This window comes from Aethalodelphis obliquidens, unplaced genomic scaffold, assembly GCF_003676395.1.
Source record: "Aethalodelphis obliquidens isolate GAN/ISIS:26980383/991018 unplaced genomic scaffold, ASM367639v1 scaffold2, whole genome shotgun sequence".
Lineage (NCBI taxonomy): Eukaryota > Metazoa > Chordata > Mammalia > Artiodactyla > Delphinidae > Aethalodelphis > Aethalodelphis obliquidens.
Genome location: NW_020837946.1, coordinates 66,716,265 through 66,739,921, shown reverse-complemented (window position 1 = coordinate 66,739,921; position 23,657 = coordinate 66,716,265). Strand labels below are relative to the sequence as shown.

Here is a 23,657-nt window from a genome sequence, read left to right as displayed (position 1 = left end):
ACTGTTCTATTGTATCATTTAGAATCTCTGTTGCCTTAATGATTTTCTGTCTAGAAGATCTGTCCATTGATGTGAGTGGGGTGTAAAATCTCCTACTATGATTGTATTCCTGTCAGTTTCTCCCTTTATGTCTGTTAGTATTTGTTTTATGTATTTGGGTGCTCCTATATTGGGTGCATATACATTGATGAGCATAAAATCCTCTTCTTGTACTGATCCTTTTATCATTATATAGTGTCCTTCTTTATCTTTCTTTATGGCCTTTGTTGTAAAGTCTATTTTGTCTGATATGAGTATTGTGACCCCTGCTTCCTTGTCATTTCCATTTGCATGAAATATGTTTTTCCATACCCTCACTTTCAATCTTTGTGTGTCCTTTGCCCTAAAGTGGGTCTCTTATAGGCAGCATATTGTAGGCTCTTGTTTTTTTATCCAGTCTGCCACTCTATGTCTTCTGATTGAAGCATTTAGTCTGTTGACATTTAAGGTAATTATTGATAAATATGTATTTATTTCCATTTGAACCTTGTTTTCCAGTTGATTCTATGTTTCATCTTTGTTACTTTTTCTTTTGTTTTTCTTTTTGTGGTTTGATGATTGACTTTTATGCTTGTGTTCTCTTGTTTTTTGTGAATCTATTGTATGTGTTTGATTTGTGGTTACACTGTTTTTCAAGTATGTTAACCCCTTCCTATGTCTGCTTGCTTTAGACTGATAGTCATATAGGCTCAAACACATTCTTTAAAAAAAAAAATCAACATTTTCTTACTCTCTTCCCCCACATTTTATGATTTTGATGTCCTTTTACATCTTTATTCTTTTGCTTGTGTTTGTTGCTTCACAAATAATTTTTTTTCTTTTTGTATTTGATCTGTATTTGATCTTTTGATCTGCTTATTTACGTGATTTACTTTCCAGTTGTGATAGTCTCTTTCCTATATCTTTTTGCTTCTTTTCTATTTAGAGGAGACCTTTCAATATTTCTTTTAGGATAGGTTTACTATTGCAGTATTCTTTTAGTTTTTGCTTGTCTGAGAAATTCTTTCTCTCTCCTTCTATTCTAAATGATAATTTGCTGGGTAGAGTATTCTAGGTTGCAGATGTTTCCCTTTCAAGGCTTTGAATATATTTTGCCACTCCCTTCTGCCCTGAAATGTTTCTGTAGAGAAATCAGCTGATAGCCTTATGGGGGTTCCCTTGTAATTAACTCTTTGTTTTTCTTTTGCTGCCTTTAGAATCCTCTTTATTTTTAACTTTGGCATTTTGATTATGTCTTGGTCTAGGTCTGTTTGGGTTCATCTTATTTGGCACCCTCTGTGCTTCCTGTATCTAGATATCTGTTTCCTTCTTTAGGTTTGGGAAGTTTTCAGCCATAATTTCTTCAAATACATTTTCAATCCCCTTTTCTCTTTCTTCTCCTTCCGGAATTCCTGTTAGGCATAGATTGGCTGCTTTATATTATCCTACAGGTCTCTTATATTGCTTTCATTTTTTTTCAGTTGGCTTTCTGTCTGCTGTTCTGATTGGGTAATTTCCATTATTCTTGTGTTTCAGTTCACTTATTCGTTCTGCATTATTCATTCTGCTATTCATTGCCTTTAGCTCAGCTTTCATCTTGGCAAATGAATTTCCTAATTTTTTTTGGCTCCTCATAGTTTCTAATTCCTTTTTACAGTAATCTGCCTTTCTGTCAATAGCCTTTCTTAATTTCTTCAGTATTTTCATTACCTCCTTTTTGAACTCTGTATCTATTAGACTGAAGAAGTCTGTTTCATTGTTCCTTCGGTAGAATTCTCTTGGTCTTTTAACTGGGAGTGGTTCCTCTGATTCTTCATTTTACTTATATTTCTCTTACTCTGTGAGTTTAGGAGAAACAATTATCTACTGTAGTCTTGGAAGGCTATTTATATGCAGGAGCGTCCCTGTGTAGCTTGTGTGGGTTTAATATTTTTGGTGAGGGCTGTGTTTTAGTTTGGATGCCTTCCACATCTTTCTTCAGCATGTGCTGTTATCCCCTTGAAGGGCATGTACTGATGCGGTGGCCCACGTGCACTCCCAGGGCCTGTGCTTGTGGAGGCAGCGGCTGGCACCTGCTCATGGGTCTCTCAGCAGCAGTGGTGGCCCGCACCCGCCTCTAGAGCCCACGATGGCAGTGGCGGCTTGCACCTGCCCCTGGAGCTCATGTAGGTGGTGTCCTGTTGCCTGAGAGCACACACACAGGGAAAGAGGCACCTATAGGTCCCACCCCTCTCCTCACTTGCCCACCAACAATGGTGCCTTGCCTCTCTGGCAGGCCCAGGCTTCTTCGCGTACATCCTCAGTTGTAGTTGCAACACACTCCAGCCCCTTCAGGCTGTCTCCACGCGGCCAACCCCAGTCCTCTCTCTGGGTCTGACCTCTGAAGCCCAAGCTTCCTCACCCAACCCCTGCCCATACCAGCAGATGCACATCTCAGGCTGGGGAGTGCAGGGTGCCTGTACCAACTGTCTGTGCATGTCTCTCTCTGTTTTGCCTTCCACAAACCAGTTGCTGCACTCCCACCCCAACCCATCATCCCGGCTGATCTCCCTGACAGTGAGGGGACTTCAAAAGTGTGGGAACATTTTTCCTTTCACAGCTCCCTCCCAGGGGTGTATGTCCCCTCCCGATTCCTTTCTCTCTCTTTTTTTTTTTCTTTTTCCTTTTGTCCTACCTGACTATGTGGAGATCTTCTTGCACTTTCAGTAGTCTGAGGTCTTCTGCCAGGATTCAGTAGATGTTCTGTGAGAATCCTTTCAAATGTAGATTTTTTTGTTTGTTTCTTTGTTTGTTTGTTTTGCGGTATGCGGGCCTCTCACTGTTGTGGCCTCTCCCGTTGCGGAGCCCAGGCTCCGGACGCACAGGCTCAGCGGCCATGGCTCACGGGCCCAGCCGCTCCGCAGCACGTGGAATCTTCCCGGACCGGGGCACGAACCCATGTCCCCTGCATCAGCAGGTGGACTCTCAACCACTGCACCACCAGGGAAGCCCTGTAGATATATTTTTGATGTATTTGTGGGAGGAGGTGTGCTCTATGTCCTACTCCTCTACCATCTTCATCACTCTCCCTTTTAAATTTTATTTTTCTTATTTCTGTCCTTCCTGTTACAAATAATGATGTGTTCAGTCAGATCTTGAAGTGTATGTTTTTTAGTTGAGACCTAGCAATAAAACCCTTCGAGCAACTTTGCCAACAGCAAGTTGCTTTTGCCAAATTAATACTTGCATCACAACATCCCCCCTGACTTGCCTAAAATTCTTCATTGGTAGAAGGGAAACAAATGACCATAAATTAAATATCTCCCTCCCCACACGTGTATAGTGCAGCTGGTCACTATAATAGGAGTGTCTTAATAACTTATTTCCCAACTATATTATGAATAATTTTAAACATGCAGGAAAGTTTAAAAAATCATGTGTAATTATAACCCACATACCTCCTACCTAGATTTACCAATTGTTATAATAGTTATCATAAAAATGATACTGAGGTTAATGAGGACATTAGCAGAATTTCTTTGTTTAGTTTTTTTTATTGAGTAAAAGATCCTTTAAATTCTATAGTGCTTTTAAGCAATTTTCAAAACAGTTTTTCAAAACAATTTTCAAAAGTATCACACACATGATTTCATATAATCCCATAATAACCCTTTTTCCCTATATTGCCCTTCCCCCCTTCTCTCTCCCCATGGGTAAACACTATGTCTGTTCTCCATATCTGTGAGTCTGTTTCTTTTTTGTTATATTCACTAGGTTGTTGTATTTTTTAGATTCCACATATAAGTGATATCATACACTATTTGTCTTTCTCTGTCTGACTTATTTCACTTAACATATCCATGTTGCTACAAATGGCAAAATTTTATTCTTTTTTATGGATGAGTAATATTCCATTTTATATATATACACCACATCTTCTTTATCCATCATCAGTTGATGGATACAGGTTTTCTCCATGTCTCGGCAATTGTAAATACTGCTGTAAATGTTAACATGAACATCAGGGTGCATGTATCTTTTCAAATTAGTGTTTTTGTTTTTTTGGATACATACCAAGTAGTGAAATTGCTGGATCGTATGCTAGTTCTGTTTTTAGTTTTTTGAGAAACCTCCGTACTGTTTTCCACAGTGGCTGCACAGATGTACATTCCCACCAACAGTGTATGAGTGTTCTCTTTTCTTTTTACTTTAATTTTTATTTTATGTTAGAGTATAGTTGATTTATAATATTGTGTTAGTTTCAGGTGTACAGCAAAGTGATTCAGTTATATATGTACATATATCCATTCTTTTCCAGATTCTTTTCCCATGTAGGTTATTACAGAATACTGAATAGAGTTCCCTGTGCTATACAGTATGTCCTTGTTGATTATCTGTGTAATATATAGTAGTGTGTATATGTTCCAAACTCCTAATGTATCACTCCCCTACCTTTCCCCTTTGGTAACTATAAGTTTGTTTTCAAAGTCTGTGTGTCTGTTTCTTTTTTATAAATAAGTTCATTTGTTTAATTTTTTTAGATTCCACGTATAAGTGATATCATATGATATTTGTATTTCTCTGACTTACTTCACTTACTATGATAATCTCTGGATCCATTCATGTTGCTGCAAATGGCATTATTTCGTTCTTTTTTATGGCTGAGTAATATTCCATTGTATATATGTACCACATTTTCTTTATCTCTTCCTCTGTTGATGAACATTTATATTGTTTCCATGTTTTGGCTATTGTAAATAGTGCTTCAGTGAACATTGAGGTGCATGTTATCTTTTTGAATTATGGTTTTCTCTAGATATATGCCCAGGAGTGGGATTGCTGGATTATATGGTAGTTCCATTTGTAGTTTTTCAAGGAACCTCCATACTGTTCTCCATAGTGGCTGTAACAAGTTACATTCCCACCAACAGTGTAGGAAGACTTCCTTTTCTCCACACCCTCTCCAGCATTTATTGTCTGTAGACTTTTTAATGATGGCCATTCTGACTGGTGTGAGGTGATACCTCATTGTAGTTTTGATTTGCATTTCTCTAATAATTAGTGATGTTGAGCATCTTTTATGGGCCTCTTGGCCCTCTGTATGGCTTCTTTGGAGAAATGCCCATTTTTTGATTGGTTTGTTTGTTTTTTTGATATTGAGCTGCAGGAATTGTTTGTATATTTTGGAGATTAATCCCTTGTTTGTCACTTCATTTGCAGATATTTTCTCCCATTCTGTGGATTGTCCTTTTGTTTTATTTATGGTTTCCTTTGCTGTGCAAAAGCTTTTAAGTTTAATTAGGTCCTATTTTTTATTTTTTTTATTTTCATTAATCTAGGAGGTGGACATTGCTACAACTTATGTCAAAGAGTGTTCTGCCTATGTTTTCCTCTTAGAGTTTTATAGTATCCGGTCTTACATTTAGGTCTTTAATCCATTTTGAGTTTAATTTGTGTATGGTGTTAGGGAGTGTTCTAGTTTCAGTCTTTTACATGTAGCTGTCCAGTTTTCCCAGCACCACTTATTGAAGAGACTGTCTTTTCTCCATTGTATATTCTTGCCTCCTTTGTCATAGATTAACTGACCATAAGTTTGTGAGTTTATTTCTGGACTCTCTATTCTGTTTCATTAATCTATGTGTCCGTTTTTGTGCCAGTACCATACTATTTTGATTACTGACTTTGTAATACAGTGTGAAGTCAGAGTGTGTGGTTCCTCCAACTCTGTTCTTCTTTCTCAAGATTATTTTGGTTATTCAGGGTCTTTCATATTTCCACACAAATTTTAAAGTTATTTGTTCCAGTTCTGTGGAAAATGTCATTGGTATTTTGATAGGGATTGCTCTGAATCTAGATTGCCTTGGTTAGTATATTAATTTTAACAGTGTTGATTCTTCCAGTCCAGGAACATGTTATGTCTTTCCATCTGTTTGTGTTGTCTTCAGTTTTTTCATCAGTGTCATAGTTTTCTGAGGACAGGTCTTTTGCCTCCGTAGGTATTTTATTCTTTTTCATGCAATGGTAAATGGGATTGTTTCTTCAGTTTCCCTTTCTCCTAGTTCATTGTTAATGCATAGAAATTCAACAGATTTCTGTATATTTATGTTTTATCCTGCAACTTTACTGAATTAGTTGATGAGCTCCAATAGTTTTCTGGTAGAGTCTTTAGGATTTTCTATGTATAGTATCATATGATCCACAAACAGTGACAGTTTTACTTTTTCCTTTCCAAGTTGGATTCCTGTTATTTCTTTTTCTTCTCTAATTGGTGCAGAACTTCCTAAAATATGTTGAATAAAAGTGGCAAGAGTGGGCATCCTTCTCTTGTTCCTGATCTTAGAGGAAATGCTTTCAGCTTTTAACTGTAGAGTATGATGTTAGCTGTGTGTTTGTGACATATGGCCTTTATTATGTTGAGGTGTGTTCCCTCCAGGCCCACTTCCTGGAAAGTTTTATCCTAAGTGTGTGTTAAATTTTATCAGAAGCTTTTTCTCCATCTGTTGATATGATCATATGGTTTTTATTCTTCAGTTTGTTAATGTGATATATCACATTGATTGATTTATGGGTATTGAAAAATCCTTGCATACCTGGGATAGATCCCACTTGATCATGGGGTATGATCCTTTTAATGTATTGTTGGGTTCAGTTTGCTAGTATTTTGTTGAGGATTTTTGCGGGTATGTTCATCAGTGATACTGGCCTGTAATTTTTTTGTGTGTGGTATCTTTGTCATGTTTTGGTATCAGGGTGATGCTGGTCTCATAGAATAAGTTCAGAAGTGTTCCTTCTGCAATTTTTTGGAACAATTTGAGAAGGATAGGTGTTATCTCTTCTCTAAATGTTCGGTAGAATTCACCTATGAATCCATCTGGCCCTGGACTTTTGTTTGTTGGGAGTTTTTAAATTACTGATTCATTTTCATTACTGGTAATTGATCTGTTCATATTTTCTATTTCTTTCTGGTTCAGTCTTGAGAGATCATACCTTTCTAAGAATTTGTCCATTTCTTCTAGGTTTTTCATTTTATTGGCATAGTAAATTTTTTTATTAGTAAAATAGTAAAAATTTTATTGGCATAAATAAAAAAATATTTATTGGCATAAATAAAAAATATTTTTTTACTAAAAATAGTAAAAATAGTAAAAATTTTATTGTCATAGTAGTCTCTTATGATCCTTTGTATTTCTGTGGTGTCAGTTGTAAGTTCTTTATTATTTCTAATTTTATTGATTTGAGCCCTCTCCCTTTTCTTCTTGATAAGTCTGGCTAAAGATTTATTAATTTTATTTTTTCAGAGAACCAGCTTTTATTTTCATTGATCTTTTCTATTGTTTTTTATTCTCTCACTTATTTCTGCTCTGACCTTTATGATTCTTTCCTTCTACTAACTTTGGGTTTTGTTTGCTCTTCTTTCTCTAGTTGCTTTAGGTGTATGGTTAGATTGTCTATTTGAAATTTTTCTTGTTTCCTGAGGTAAGCTTGTATCACTATTAACTTCCCTCTTAGAAGTGTTTTTGCTACATCGCATAGGTTTTGGATCTTTGTGTTTTCGTATTCATTTGCCTATAGGTTTTTTTTTTTTTGGCTGTGCTGTGTCTTCGTTGCTGCACACGGGCTTTTCTCTAGTTGCAGCGAGCAGGGTCTACTCTTCGTTGCGGTGCACAGGCTTCTCATTGCAGTGGCTTCTCTCGTTGTGGAGCACAGGCTCTAGGCACGCGGGCTTCAGTAGTTGTAGTTTGTGGGCTCTAGAGCGCAGGCTCAGTGGTTGTGGTGCATGGGCTTAGTTGCTCTGCAGCATATGGGATCTTCCCAGACCAGGGATCAAATCTGTGTCCCCTGCATTGGCAAGCGGATTCTTATTCACTGTGCCACCAGGGAAGCCCCTGTCTATAGGTATATTTTATCAATAATTTCCTCTTAGATTTCTTCAGTGCTTCATTGGTTGTTTAGTAGCATACTGTTTAGCCTCCACGTGTTTGTGGTGGGTTTTGGGTTTTTTTTTTTGCAGTTTTTTTCTTGTAGTTGATTTCTAATCTCATAATATTGTGGTCGGAAAGATGCTTGATAAAATTTCACTTTTTTTTTACTGAGGCTTGTTTTGCGGCCTCAGTGATCTATCCTGAAGAACATTCCATGTGTACTTTAAAAGAATGTGTATTCCAGTTTCAGATGGAGTGCTCTATATATCAATTAAGTCCATTTGGTCTAATGTATCATTTAAGGCCAGTGTTTCCTTATTGATGTTCTGTCTGGATGATCTGTCCATTGGTGTAAGTGGCATGTTAAAATCCCCCACCATTATTGTGTTACTGTCAGTTTATCCTTCTATGTCAGTTAATATGTGCCCTTATAAATTTACTTGCTCCTATGTTGGGTGCATATATATTGAGTTGGCCAAAAAGTTCATTTGGGTTTTTCCATAAGATGTTATGGAAAAACCTGAACGAACTTCTTGGCCAACCCAATATTTCCAATTGTTATATCTTCCTCTTGGATTTATCCCTTGATCATTATGTAGTGTCCTTCTTTGTCTCTTGTAACAGTCTTATTTTAAAGTCTGTTTTTTCTGATATAAGTATTACTCTGGATTTCTTTTGATTTCCGTTTGCATGGAATACCTTTTTCCATCCCCTCCCTTTCAGTTCGTGTGCGTCTCTAGATCAAGTATCTTGTAGGCAGCATATATACTGGGTCTAGTTTTTGTATCCATGAGCCATTCTATGTCTTTTGGTTGGAGTATTTCATCCATTTACATTTAAGGTAATTATCGATATGTATGTTCTTATTACCATTTTTTAAATTGCTTTGGATTTGTTTTTGTAGGTCTTTTTTCCCCCTTTCTTCTTCTTTTTGTTCTGTTCTCTGTGATTTGATGACTATCTTTAGTGGTATGTTTGGACTGCCTTTTCTTTTTTGTATGTATATCTATTATAGATTTTTGGTTTGTAGTTACCATGGGGTTTTTGTACAGCAGTCTATATATATACTTGATTGTTTTAAGTTGTTGATCTCTTAATTTTAAATACATTTTTAAAATTTTGCATTTGTATTCTCCTCTCCTCATGATTACTGTTTTTGGTATCATATTTTACATCTAATTATTTTGTGTATCCCTTAACTGCTTATTGTGGATATACAGAATCTTACTGCTTTTTTCTTTTACCCTCCGTACTAACCTTGTGTGTGGATGATTTCCTACTTTTACTGTAGGTTTTCCTTTACTGGTTAAAATTTTCATTTTCTAATTTTCTTGTTTCTAGTTGTGGCCTTTTCTTTTATGCCTAAAGGAGTTCCTTTAACATTTGTTATAAAGCTGGTTTAGTGGTGCTGAACTCTTTTAGCTTTTGTCTGTGTGTAAAGCTTTTGATTTCTCCATCAAATCTGAAGGAGAACCTTGCTGGGTAGAGTATTCTTGGTTGTAGCTTTTTCCCTTTCATTGCTTTAAGTATATTGTGCCAGTCCCTTCTGGCCTGTAGAGTTGATGCTGATAAATCAACTGATAGCCTTATGGGAGTTCTCTTGTAAGTTATTTGTTGCTTTTTCCTTGTTGCTTAATATTCTTTAACTTTTGTCATTTTCATTACAGTGCCTTCTTGTATTCCTCTTTGGGTTAATCCCATATGGGACTCTCTGTGCTTCCTGGACTTGGGTGACTGTTTCCTTTCCCAGGTTAGGGAAGTTTTCGGCTATTATGTCTTCAAATATGTTCTCTATGTCCTTTTCTCTCTCTCTTCTCCTTCTGGGACCTCTATAATGCAAATATTCCTGCACTTGGTGTTGTCCCAGGGGTCATTTAAACTGTCCTCACTTTTCATTTTCTTTTCTTTTTACTGTTCGGTGGTAGTGATTTCCACTACTCCATTTTCCAGCTCACTGACCCGTTCCTCTGTATCATTTAGTCTACTGTGGATTCCTTCTAGTGTATTTTTCATTGCAGTTGCTATATTTTTTCATCTGGTTGGTTGTTCCTTATATTTTCTCTTTGTTGAAAACTTCTAACTTCTTGCTCTGTGGATCTGTTCTTCATCAAAGTTATTTGATCATCTTTACGATCATTACTCTGAACTCTTTTTCGGGTAGATTGCCTATCTCCACTTCACTTAGTTCTTCTTCTGCAGTGTTATCTTGTTCCTTTGTCTGGAACATGTTCCTCTGCTGCCCCATTTTGTCTAAGTTGCTATTTGGATATTTATGTATGTGGAAGGTTATTACATTTCTCGACATTGGAGAAGTGGCCCTCTGTAGGAGACATCCTGTGTGTCCCAGCAGCACACTCCCCTCTCATCACCCAAGCTATATGCTCTAGGGGTTCCCCCTAAGAGGGCTGCGTGGTTCCTTCTTTTGTGGTGGTCTGATTATGTGGGTGGTCTGGTAGGCTTGGTTGGCCTGTAGCCCAGTTGGTTGCCAGTTCCTGCCCTGTGCAGATGCTGCTGGCTGCTAGTTAGTGGGGCCAAGTCATGAGACAGTTTGCTGCAGAACCCTAGGGGACCCCAGGCTAGTGCTGACTAGCTGGTTGGTGGAGTCAGGGTTCAGAAGACTCCAGGACTGTTGCCTGCCCACTGTAGGGTGAAGCCAGATCATGAGGTTAGTGCTGGACTACTGGCTGGCAGAGCCAGGTCCTAGAATCTGGCTGCAGGGCCCAGGGATCCCAGAGCTGGTGTGTTAGATCATTGGTGGGGGAACAGAGGAACCAGTTCTTGACACAATTAGGTATGGGGTCTGGGGTGTCCTGAAGCTTATGTTGGCCTGCTAGTGGGCAGTGCTGGGACCCAGCTGGTCCCTGGGTAGGGGCTGGCCTGCTATAGGCTGGCTGGGTCTGCAGGCCACAGGATTACAGTTTTATTATGTCTGGTTTCTGCCCCCTGGTTGGTGAGGCTGGTCTAGAGGCTAGTGCATGCTTCCTGGAGGGCAGGGCCAGCACCTGCCCACTGCTGGGTGGAGTTGGTTTTTGGTCCTCTGGTGGGCAGGGCCATGTCTAGAGGGATGTCTAGAGGTGGCTTGGGCTCAAGAAGTCTTTAGGCAGCCTGTCTGCTGATGGGCAGAGTTGTGGCCTTGCCCAGTTAGTTGTCTGGCCTGAGGTGTCCCAGCCTATAGGATGTTGGGGGGTCAGGTCTTGGTGCTAATGAACTAGAGGGAGGGTTCCAAGATGGTCCCAAGATGGTCCCTAGCAGCAGTGTCCAAACTCCCAAATATGGCTCCTGTCTATGTCCCCAGGGTGATCCATAGCCACCCCCACCTCTCCAGGACACTCTCCAAGACCAGCAGGTAGGTCTGGCCCAGGCGCCTATCGAATTACTGCTTTTACCCTGGGTCCCAGTGCACGTGAGATTTTGTCAGCACCCTTTAAAAATGAAGTCTCTTTTTCCCCCAGTCCTCTGGGGCTTCCAAAATTAAGCCCTGCTAGCCTTCAAAGGCAAATGCAATGGGGGCTTGTCTTCCCAGTGCAGGATGCCCAGGCTGGGGAGCCTGGTGTAGGGCTCAGAACTCTCATCCCTGTGGGAGAATCTCTGCAATGTAATTATTCTCCAGCTTGTGGGTCACCCACCCAGGGGTATGGGACTCTATTGTATTGTGAGTCTGCTCCTCCTGCCTGTCTTGCCTTCTTTATGTCTTTAATTACATAAGGTCTTTCCTGGTAGGTTCTGTTTTTTTTAATTCATGGTTATTCTGCAAATAGCTATGATTTTGGTGTGCTTGTGAGAAGAGGTGAGCTTAGTGTCTTTCTACTCTGCCATCTTGGCCAATCTCTAGCAGAATTTCTTGAGTATATTGTTTCTTGATGACTTGAAGGTATCTAAAACCCACCAACAGAAGTCATCCACAGGGTTTCTTCACTGTGAACTCTTCAATGAACCTTTTCCTATTCATTACATGAGGTTTTCTCTGATGGTGAACTATCAAAGAGAACAAAGGTTCCACTCTTTTCTGTAATGCCACTTTCTGGTTTCTTGATGTACCTGGGCCTGCTCTCTCCTCTTTTTTCCCCCACATGTTGGATGCTTCTTCTTGCTTCATTTCCTCCTTCCAGATTTTCCTGAAATAGTAGGATTGCCAGATTTGGCAAAGAAAAATATAGGATGTCCAGTTAAATTTAAATTTCAGATCAATGATTATTTTTTTAGTGTATACATACGTACATATATATATATATATATATATCCCAAATATTCCATGGGACATACCTACACTAAAAAGTAATTCATTGTTTATCTTTGAAATTCAAATTTAGCTGGGAAATCTGTATTTTATCTGGCAACTCTAAGAAATAGACAAGTCCAAAGAGCTTTTAAGGGGGCTGTGGATCTCTTTGATATTTGGGCTCTCGTGTTCCCAGTTCTGAACATAAAACGAGAGAGGAGAAAGGGAAAGAAGATATTTCTGCACCACAAATAATAAAGGGATTATTACGTTAGAATTTTTTTTTTTTGAGATAGCTGGGAGCTAGACAGAGAATCTGAGGTGTATTTGTGTTGGATTTAGTAAATAGTCTGTGGAACTATGGGGGAAATAGGGTATGTGGATCTGAACCAATTGAATGAATTTATAATTTGGGTTAGAGTCATATGTATATGAGTTTAAGAGGGTGTATTGCATCTGTTGCCACATTAATGCTGTATAACAATCAACCATGAAACCTCAGGGGCATTGCTAGTGGGTAAGCATTGATTGCTCTTACACCAGGGTCAGCTTCGGTTGGCTATTTGGCCCTGCTGATCTTGACTGAACTTGCTCATGTCTAGGGATCTGATTGTTAAATGCTCTAGGCTGACCTCAGTTGGGAGCCCTGCTCCATGCATCTCTCGTCCTTTTTTAAGGACCATTCAGCCATCCCAGAGATGTCTTTCTCACAGCAGCATTTCAGGCACAGGGAGAGCAAGCAAAAACATGCAAACTTTGAGATCTAGTCTCAGAATTGGCACTGTGTCATTTCATCTCATTCTGTTAGTCACAAAACCTGTTCCTGTGGGTGGGGAAATGGGTTCTGTTTCTTTAGTGAGAGGAAATGCAAAGTCATGTGGAAAAATGTGTGGATGCAGGTGAGGTAAAGAATCGGGGGCCATCACTATCGTCTACCACAAGGCGTGGGTAGGAACATAATAAGTTGGTAGGTAAAGAAATTTCTTGGTTTGAAAACTATAAGGTTGGAATTGTAGCACTTTTTCTTCAAGATGAGTAATCTGCAAGACTTCCAGATGAATTTCTCCAGTTTGTGACGCAGAAATGCCAACAGTGCTATACAGATTACCAGAATGTTTCACAATTTCTCTTGAAATACCTGTCAGAAAAGTTTTGAGAGAGCACATGGTGGCATTTTTTCTTGCCATAAACAAAATACATCTACCCATATGAAGAGTCTGAGGTGTTAAGGATGAAAACTTGCAGGAAAGTGGTAACATTTAAGAGAAAAGCAAGACAGACTGAAGATCCAGAACAAGTAGGTTACTATTTAAGTGTCCCTTGAAATCTAGCACCATTTTCTCCATCATTTGCAAAGTTTGGCCAGGCAAAAGAGCAAACTAGAAATCAGATGTGGGATTCTGCCACTTGTCTGGTTGTGTGACCTTTGTAAAGTAGCAATTTCTTTGCGTACTTTTTTGTTCCACATGTGGATCAAATAATACAAAAGTTCTGTGTAAACTCTAAAACACCAAATAAATTAGCTATTTTTATATGAAAAATAATCTAAAAAAACCATTCTATCCATGGAAATCTTCACTGTGACCCCCGATTGCAAGTTCCCTTTTCTTTCAAGTCATTTATCAAAGTCAATTGGTAGTAAAAACTAGTGAGTTTGATTCTTAGCTCTTTTGTGTTTTTGTCTCTAATGGTAGTGGGTAGGAAAAGAACTGGCACTAGACAATAATTGTATCAATTGGGATTCTTTAAGTTTCAAGTACAAGCAACATTAGGTCTCAGGAAAATGACTGGTCTCATTCAAGGACTTGGGTCAAGTAGCAGAGTGTGGATTCTGTTATCTCAGGCCAAGTTCTGTGAAAAATGCCAGTGGTAGTTTGTTAGGGATTGCATTGAATCTGTAGATTGCTTTGGGTAGTATAGTCATTTTCACAAGATCTGGTCTTAAAATGGGAGGGAAGGTCACTCTTCAGAAGGATGGGAAGTATATTAGATAAATAATGCCTGTTCGCTAATAGTAGTATTAAAAATAGGTAGCTTTGTAAAATGAATTGTGCCAAACACTTTTAAAATTCATTTAATCCTCACAACCATCACCATAAGTATGTTAATTCAATTTTTCAAAGGTGAAAATGAGGTACAGATAAAATAATTTGCCCAAGATCCAATGACTTGTAAGTGGCAGACCTATGATTTGAACCCAAGTATCTTGACTCTAGGCATAACTGTGTACCACAAGAATGAAATTAATAATAGGAGAACAACAAACTGAAACATGATAAGGTTGATCTTTATGTGCAAGAAGGAACATTGCTGGTGCAAAGGCAAGTTGCTAAATAGTATTAGAGTGTGACTTTTTTTAATCTTAAAAACAACGGTAACAACAAATCTGCAAAAATACAAAAGCCGAAAACAAACCTATAAATATGTATTGGATATAAATACATCTATATAGGGATTAATATCAAAACATTAACATTGGTTATCTCTGAAAAGGGGATTGGGATGCTGGAGACAGAAAAGAGGGTAATTTCAAACCCTATAATTTACATAGAATCTGGATAATTTAAAAATAGGTATCATAAAGAAATAACTTGATGGGGGAAAAAAGGAAAAGCAAAATGCCTAGATGCCAAAAATTAAATATGAAAATTGAAAGTTGGTTCTAAATCATTCCTGTATCTTCATTTTGCTGTCACTTAAGGATATGACTAGTTTTCCTATCCTTTCCCAATTGGGTAGAGAGTGTAGCACATGCTTTTCTCCTAAAGTAATGTGGACAAGGCAACTTTTTCAGATTGTATGTGTACTAATGGTTCATATATATATCCCCCTAAGTCCTGTGTGATCTTTAAAAAAAATAACTACAAACTATTTCAAGTTTGCTAAAACCTGGAGTAAAACTTGTTTTCAAACACAATTGATGCTTCCTATAAATCTCCCCAATCCGATCTTCATTTCTTGATTCCCACCAGCAAACCTGTGTATTTTATTTTTTCTATATTTATAGCCATAATACATAGTATCACTTTGCATATTTTATTATTTTATATAAGCATCATAAAATAAGCATTGTTCCATTGTTTTCTTCCTTATTATTTCTGAGATGTATCCATGTGATATGCATAACTCTAATTTGTTCATTTTGACTGTTGTACAAAAGTCTATTATATGAATATACTATCAATGTTTAGCGCTGGTTAGGACTCCTTTCTGCTGTTTATATACAAGGCTGCCATGAACATTTTTACCCCTCCTTAAGCACACACATAAGTACTTCTTTAAGGTAACATGATAAAAGATCTTTAATTTTACTAGATATTGCAAATTTGATGGTTGTGCCAGGGTATTTTCCCACCACAGTAAAAGACTTCCCATTGTTTCACTGCCCTTGACAACGCTTGCTGTTTTGAAACTTACATTTTTACTAATTTGATGGGTGTGATGTGGTACACTTCCTCGTGTTCTTGTGTTTCCTTGATTATTACTGAAGAGTATTTTTTTCCATATGTTTGTTAGCCTTTCAGATTTCCTCTTGTAAGAAATACCCTTTGTTTTTTCAGTGTGTGCATATTTCTATTCAGTAGTCTTTTCATGAGTCTTAGAAATGTTTACATTTTATAAATTAACGCTTATATATATTAAAAACTTCTCGTGGCTTATTTTTTCATTTTTATAGTACTTAATGTACATATAAGTTTTAAATTTTAATATTTGTAAATGTATCATATCTTTTATGACTGTGCCTTTGTCTTATTTAAGTAATTTTCCTATGCTGAGGTCTGAAAAATGTTGAATATATTCATCTAAGTTTTAAAATACTGCTCTTAAAAGCTCAAATATATTTGTTTATGGTTTGAGTTAGGAATCCAAATGTATTGTTTTCCAAGTGGATAATCAAACACAGTTTTTCAAAAAGTCACTCCTTTCCCTGTTGGTTTATAATGACATAACTTAGGTTTCCATACATGAGGGTCTCTTCAAGTCTGATTCAAGGAAATAGCAGCAATATTTAACTTAATGTGTACTTGCCATGTGTCAAGAACTCTGCTAAGCATGTTATGCATTTTGGAGTTAGAATACATGGGCTCATACACACCAGGGAGCCCTGATAAATGGTCGGTCTTACTATATTACTTATTTGTTTACTGGCTGATGGAGATGTGTTCATCAGGTGAAGTGCACAGATGTGCTGATTGACACAAACTGCATTTTAAAAAGAATCCCAAATATATAACTTGCTTTTATTAAACAGGGGAAAAAGCAACACATTTTCCAAAGAGGCAGATATCCCAGTAGCTTTAGTAAAAACCAACATAACATCAGTTTGTTTGACAAGGCTTTTAGAATAAGTGAGCAGTTAAATTTTTAAAGTAGGAATTGAACATCAACAAGCTCTAGACTCCAGAACAGTTACAAGCCAACAAATTAGACATTGTTTTGCTTAACAATTTTAGCTTTAATGTAAATATATATTACTATTTAGAATATTAGCATCTGAACTACATAATTACTATCACTTTAATTAAAGCCAGGATTTCTGAAACCTTAACGTTTATGTTTAGAGGATGGGGTACCCACCCCGTAACATGTTATATCCATCAATGGAATATTTGTTATGGGCTTTAATATAACATAAACATTTCCAATTAAACTGTAACATTGAGGCAGCAAATGTCAGATCTATGTTTGCCTAGTTATTTATGTGTCATACAAATATGTCTATGAATCTTAATTTATCCCTTTGTCTAAGTCACGATTGTAGAGAATGTGTCAATAAGTGAAATCAACAAAAGGTGACGATTTCTCATTTGAGAAAAATGAAAGTCATTAACACCTTGTCTTAAAGTTCTAAAGCAGCATATTCAGTTCTTAAGGCAAAAAAGGCCAAAGATATTATTATAAATTATAAATTCTGGTAATTCTTCTTTTGGCATTAAAAGCCACAGCACAAGTTCTTATGCTTTAATAGATAATATATTAGTGTACATCTGAACATACATTTGCTAACATTCTCCATCAGTATGAAGTCGTTCTGTGCAATAGAGCTGGTGAAGTGCGGCATGGCAGGGCAACACTTAATGGCCATCCTGGGCATCAAGGGACATGGAGCGGCTGAATCTTGACCTTCCATTCACAGATACTGTATTTGATGGAACTGCAACCTAAGAGAAAGAAACACACTTTGCACCCATCAATTTAAAATGGGACAGCTGTCTAATTTTCAACAATTACCACATTTTAACTTCTACTTAATTGTAAATGCTAACATTTAGTATTTATTATTCAATAAATTTCAAATATAATCAAGAATAAATGTTCAATCTGCCATGAAATTAAAAATGAGTTATTTCCACAACAAACAAGTTAAATAATCCGTTAACACACCTTAGTCTTTACAAAACTACCAAATCAACTCAAAGGACAAGAGCATAAGCAGACTGCAGGCCAAGTTGTTATTAAAGCGCATTTTTAGCTAGATTAATTCTGGCTCCCCCAGAGTACCTTGGAGAATGTAGAAAAATAAAGCAAATTCCACAAAGCAATGAATTGTATAATTTTCATATTGATGATATATATTAACTTGAAATTATTCTCCCAGGTACCCCTCATTTATAAGAAAAACTAGCTTTGGTTTTTAAAATGCCTTCATTTGAAGGGCTAAAAAAGTCAAACCTATGACTGTTTTGCCAAAACAAATGCAGAATGAAAAGGAGTTTATTCACTAGGGAATAAACTCCTAAGTTCCAAAATTCTATGGCAAAGTTTCCTATTTACAAACTGAAAGGGAATAAAACACACTAAAACAAAATTTCCTAAATAGTTTGAAATTCCAACGTTACTTACAGGAATGTAGAAGAAAGTTATCTGGATTCTGAATAGTAGGTATAATATTTTTAAATATTACATATAAAATATGACATTTTAAGAAAAATAGTTCATCTCTTGATTGTAATTTGACCAGTTCAGCTTTATAACCAAACATTATCCTCTTTTCATAAGAAGAGAACTGAAGTACAAAAGGCTACAGATTCTGCCTAGCAACAGAGTAAGTCAGTGAAAAGGAAAATAAAGTTGGCAAATTTAGGTTGGCTTTGGTTTCCTGGTGCTTCATTTCTTGCCTTTTACTAAACAAAGATAGATTATCTAAACTAATCAATTTTCTTGACTGTCTTAAGAACCCAGGATGGAGTAGAGTGGTTGACACCATCCACCTGAAAAGCTAAGCAGAAAAGTTGCCACCAAGGGAAGGAACACTTACTTATCTGCACCCTATTCAGTACTCATGTGGGGCTACTTTCCAAGTACAGCCAACAGACAGGTAATGCAGGTAATGGCTTTTTGTTATGTAATCTTGGTCTGAAAAGCCTCTCTGTGTGTGAGGGGTTATTTTTGTAATTCTTGCCAAAATTGCAGTTCTCATATTCTTTGTAAAGTAAAAGAGAAAATTTGGTTTAAGCATTTAAAAAAACATACTGATGGTTCTAAATGTCTACAAGTAAAAGATGTTAATTGTAATATCATTTATAGAGTGAAAAACTAGAATCCAGTTAAATGTCTACCAGTAAGGAGCAAATAAGCTATGGTTCATTCATACAGTCAAATACTATGTTGTCTTTTTTTTTTTTTTGGCCGCGCCACACAACATGTGGGATCTTAGTTCCCTGACCAGGGATTGAACCTGGGCCCTTGGCAGTGAGAGCTCAGAGTCCTAACCACTGGACCACCAGGGAATTCCAAATACTACATAGTCTTAAAAGAACAGCATAGATATGTATGTAACAAAAGGGAAAGCTTCAAGAGATAGATATATATTTAACAGTGTTTTAGAGGATTCCATTTTTGTTAGAAAAAATAAATGTTTATATATGACAAAAGTGGTCTGAAAGGTTACACTGTACTCTATCCAGAGCAGTTACTCTGGGGGGAAATGGTATTTTGTTATTTAAAAATTTGTTTACTTAAACTTCAAACATGAGAAGATATCATTAGAATACTATTCTATGAATTTTTTGAGGTCAGAGACCTTGTCTATTTTAATGCCACTTCATACCTACTTCACACTCATAGTTATTTTAGTGCCTGGTCAGTGTAACTCGATGACTATTTCTTAGATGAAATATGGTAACTTTTTACAAACATTTATGAAGTATAAAAGTATTGCTTGAATTTTTTGAACAGTGACCACAGGACACTAGTAATAAAGATATCTTTAAAAAGTAACTTTAAGAATTTACTGATGTAAGCATCTACTAGTTGACTGTCTACCCTTGAAGTTCAAGAAATTTTCAGGAATATTCACATAGCTTTCTTACTGTGAAACCATCATTCATTTTTACTTTTAAAATACATGGAAAGAGCTGCCAACCTGAAACACTTGGACTGTTCAAATTCAAACCAAGGAAATATGAATAAAAAGCAGACTAATTAAACAAAATAAGCCAGGAAGATCCTGGGTGACTTACCCAGGTTTTCTTTTCCCTCCAGATTTCTATCTAGCTAATGATAAGTTTTATTTTCTGAGGAAACACTTACTACCAAGCACTAAATATCATTCATCAGTTTATTTTCAGACTTTTATATTTACAAACCTATATTCTCCTTATAATAGTGTAATAACCTTAGTAAGTCGAGGCACCAACAAGAACCAAAAGCAGCCAAAGTTCTTGTGTCAACACAAGTCAATAATAATAGATGACTTAATCTCTTATTCTCTGAAAACAATTTGCTGTCATACATACATCTTAACATCAAACACATTTTATAAAATACTGTGCTAGATTTATTAATGCTTTATATGAAGACAAGACAAATCGCTTTGACTATATGTGGGTTGACTTGGGGGTAAGGCATGGGAAAAAAGCCTTAAGAAACATGAAAATTCACGACTACATTTACACTAGGGCAATCAACTAGATAATTGTTCTAATGTGAACCAACTACTTAATGAAGGTTAATTGCTCAAGTATGAACAAGAGCCATAAGGCAGGTTGGTACCTGGAGAAAAAGTGAACATTTGGGTGCCAAAACACGGAGCCAACTTTCTGATGAACAATCTAAACCCACTGTCAAAATCACTGGAGATTTTATTTGGCACTGTAACTGTTGTTCTATAAAAGAAATGTTAGAATGTAAAACAAACCAGAAGAAGTGTTCAGAACAGGACAGAAATATGGGACTTAAGCAAAGATCACAAGAAATTAGAGCCTTCTTGTGTCTATTTTTACCACCTTCTGCAATTTTTTGAAATATAATACATGTACAGAGGAGTGCACTGAACAGCCCAATGAAAACAAACACAGACATATATGTAGCCCACCACTCAGGTCAAGAGAATACTCCCTACTCCAGCTCCCTACTGATCTTGTCTTTATTTAAAATTTTGACTTTATCATGGATTTTTGCATTAATTTGTACATTTTTAAATATTGCATTAAGATAATATTTATCTTGATTAATTTTTTTAGTTCCCTCTTAAATTGTGTGCCCATCTTGCTCTAATACACCCCCAACAGCACTTCTTCTTCCCCTCTGGAAGTAACCCTATTGTGATTTTTGTAATTACTTCCTCACTTTTAAAAATAATTGCCACCTATGCATGCATCACTGAATAATATAATTGAGTTTTGCATGCTGTCAACTTTACATATCTTTTTATGTCTCTATCTACATTGTTCTGTTGTGTGCATTTTATCCAATTTATTGCCATGCTTTGAATCTACCACTAGTCTACCATTTTTGGATATTAAGGTTATATGTATTTGGAGCTATTACAAACAATGTTCTTCTGAGTCTTGGTATATAAAAACACATTTTTAGCATATATAAGTAGAAGTGAAGGTGCTGATCATGGAGTGTAGATATCATGAACTCTACTAGACCCTGTGTCTTTCTTCAGAGGGAAGAAAAAGGATTATGTAAGGAATTTTCATTAAACAGAGTTTAGGAGCTGACACTATAGGGAGTCAGAGCTGTCAGTAACCTCCTACTGAGAGAGAGAATTTAGACTCAATAGAACCTGAAGTAATGAGTTATAAACAGGATACAATTATAGGATCATCATTTAGGGCCTGCTTTCCGTGTTGATTCACATCCAGCTCATTCTGGAAGCAATGAGAATTTTATACGTGAAGAGACTGCCAAATCGGAGCCCGTAAGATACCAAGTATACAGCTGCCTGCCTGTAAAATTCTGTTGGCCTAGAAGGCATTTCCAACTTAATGCACTGTTTTCTGCAATTAGTTTACTGAAACTGATTAATATATCCACTGACTTAGTACAAAGGCACTGCGGTTATTTTCTGTTCTCCCATGAGCCTGAGGTACCACTGTTTCTCAGTCCCAGGCTATGAACACCCAGAAGGCAGAGGCTTCGTTTTATTCAATTTTGTATCCCCAGTATCTGTACAATGTTTGGTATTTTTCTGCTTTAAAAAAATATTTATCAAATTTATTGAATTGAGAACTTTGAAACTCATCCTTAATTTACAAGATTAGAAACAGAATTAGAAATAGAATTATTTTCATAAATAAGAATGTACAGTTTATTTACAGGGACATATTCCCCCCCCACAAAATATAGATGTCATGACCTGTGAAATACCAATTTCAATGTTCCTTTTGGTTTCTTTGGGTTTTTTTTGCTGCCTGGCACCTTAATTTAAACTCTACAAATAATCTACAAAATTCAAACCTTCTCCCCTGAATTATTCCTTCATGTTTCCTTCACTCCTGACAGCACACAATATTTTGCCTTGTCACCATGTGTGCCCAGATGGGAGCGCCAAGTCCTCTGTGGGAACGGCCGTCACTCAGGGCTCCAATGAAACCCATCCAGGAAGCTGGCTGACACAGGCAAAGCTGGCTGTGTAGACATGCGAGGATGCCTCCCCCTTTTTCTATCTTTGCAGCATTCCTGTTCCTTGGCAGATTTCGTTTTTGTTGAGTTCAGTGTTTTGCTCAACAAGTCTCTTACTCTTCTCTAAATAGCTTCTAAAATGATTAGAGAAGGAATTCACAAAATGAAATGCCTAGGGAGTCAGTGAAATAATGAGTACTTGTCTTGTCTTGGGTGTTGAGGAACTTGCAACCAAGATGACTAAGGGAAGAACAAGAAAGACATTTAGGGAAACTACAGCCTCTGGGAGGTCCAAGTGAGGATGCCAGGCTCAAGGCTGCACCACATCCTCTTTCAGCGGATGAAGGCAACAAAGGGAGGAAACTCATCTGCACATAATTCCCTGTGATGCTTTTTGGTGTTTGCCCAAGAAGGGGGCACACCTCCTTGCTCTCCTACATCCAGGAGAAGCTAGACTCTGGCAGGGCATTATTAAGATTGGAATTTCTGCATTAGGTCTCATCTAAATTCTCTAGATTTTCCCTACATTATTTTGGTTTAGCCTATAAAACTCCTCCCCCTGCCCAACCACCCAATCCCACGTATGGTAGTAACTGATTGCTGTAGGAGCGATGACTGAAAACTTGCAGGCTTCTACAACAGTGCAGCTTTTCTGGAATAAAGGAGGGACTTTCTTTCCAAAAGACTCTTTCTTGCTGTGCTAACACAATTTTTTTAAAATAAGAGTCCAAGGCACTTTCTATATATAGATATATAATAATGAGCAAAACTAGTGTTCTGCACCTGGCCCATGTTTTGGAAAACAGACCTGACATATTTTTAAGTACTCTTTCAGCTTATACTTCAAAAATGACCCCTGACATAAAAGAGTAACTTCTGGCATCTTCCCTATTCAGACTTAAAAGCCAGAAAACAATTTCCCCTAAGTATGAGTTTGACAATGTTGAAAATAAACCCACTGTCACCCATCTGATAAAGAAAACTTACCCTTTTCAACTTGGCAGCAGCCTCTCCAGAACGAATTGCAGTCAGCAGACTCTGTCGGATCTGTTCTGGGTCAGAGCTTTGGAATGTTGAAGAACTTTGTCTCTTAAGGGTGAATGATGGGCCGTCAGTCAGAGATGGCGTTTGGGGATTCTGTTCATTATGTGCAGAGTTATTTTCCTATAAAAATAAATGTGAAATATTTATATGAATACCACGTGAAGAATGGGCCATTATGCAAAACATTTTCATCATCAGTAGCTCTTTAAGAACCACCATTTGCCTCACTGGTGTTTTAGACTCAGCTCTGTTTCCTCATCCACTGAGTTATCTCTGCTGCCAGAGCTCAGCTGGAAGATGAGGGCATTACTTTCCCTCATCTTGAACTCAGGAGGCTAAGGAAGGAAAGTGATACCTCTTTTTGTTTCACAAATGCAGTGGTAATTTTACTGTCCTTGAGTAAATAGAATAATGCCGATTTCTCCAGTGGAGTTGGCTAGAAGAGCCAAAGTAAATAAAAATCCCACAGACAAAAAAACAAAAAAAACACATTTTCATAGTTCCAATATATTAATGTTGTGAAATTATTTTTGATGGTACAAATGGACAAATGTTGGTAATTTCATACTTGTTGAACCTAATGTATCTTCTAATAAAGGAATATTAGTGACTAACAGCTT

General features: G+C 37.1%; 1 protein-coding gene across 15 annotated transcripts in view; it reads right to left on the bottom strand.

Moving 5' to 3' along the window:
* Positions 1–16,358: 16,358 nt before the first annotated feature.
* The window catches only part of COBLL1 (cordon-bleu WH2 repeat protein like 1), a 160,507-nt gene continuing 153,208 nt past the window's right edge, over positions 16,359–23,657 (bottom strand). For all 15 annotated transcript variants that reach the window (XM_027129482.1, XM_027129488.1, XM_027129534.1 and 12 more), the window contains 2 exons: positions 22,981–23,157; positions 16,359–17,300 (listed from right to left, as the gene is read on the bottom strand). In XM_027129482.1, the coding sequence (XP_026985283.1) occupies positions 17,214–17,300; positions 22,981–23,157 (264 nt within the window). In that variant the 3' untranslated portion in view covers positions 16,359–17,213. The remainder of the gene's footprint in view (positions 17,301–22,980; positions 23,158–23,657) is intronic.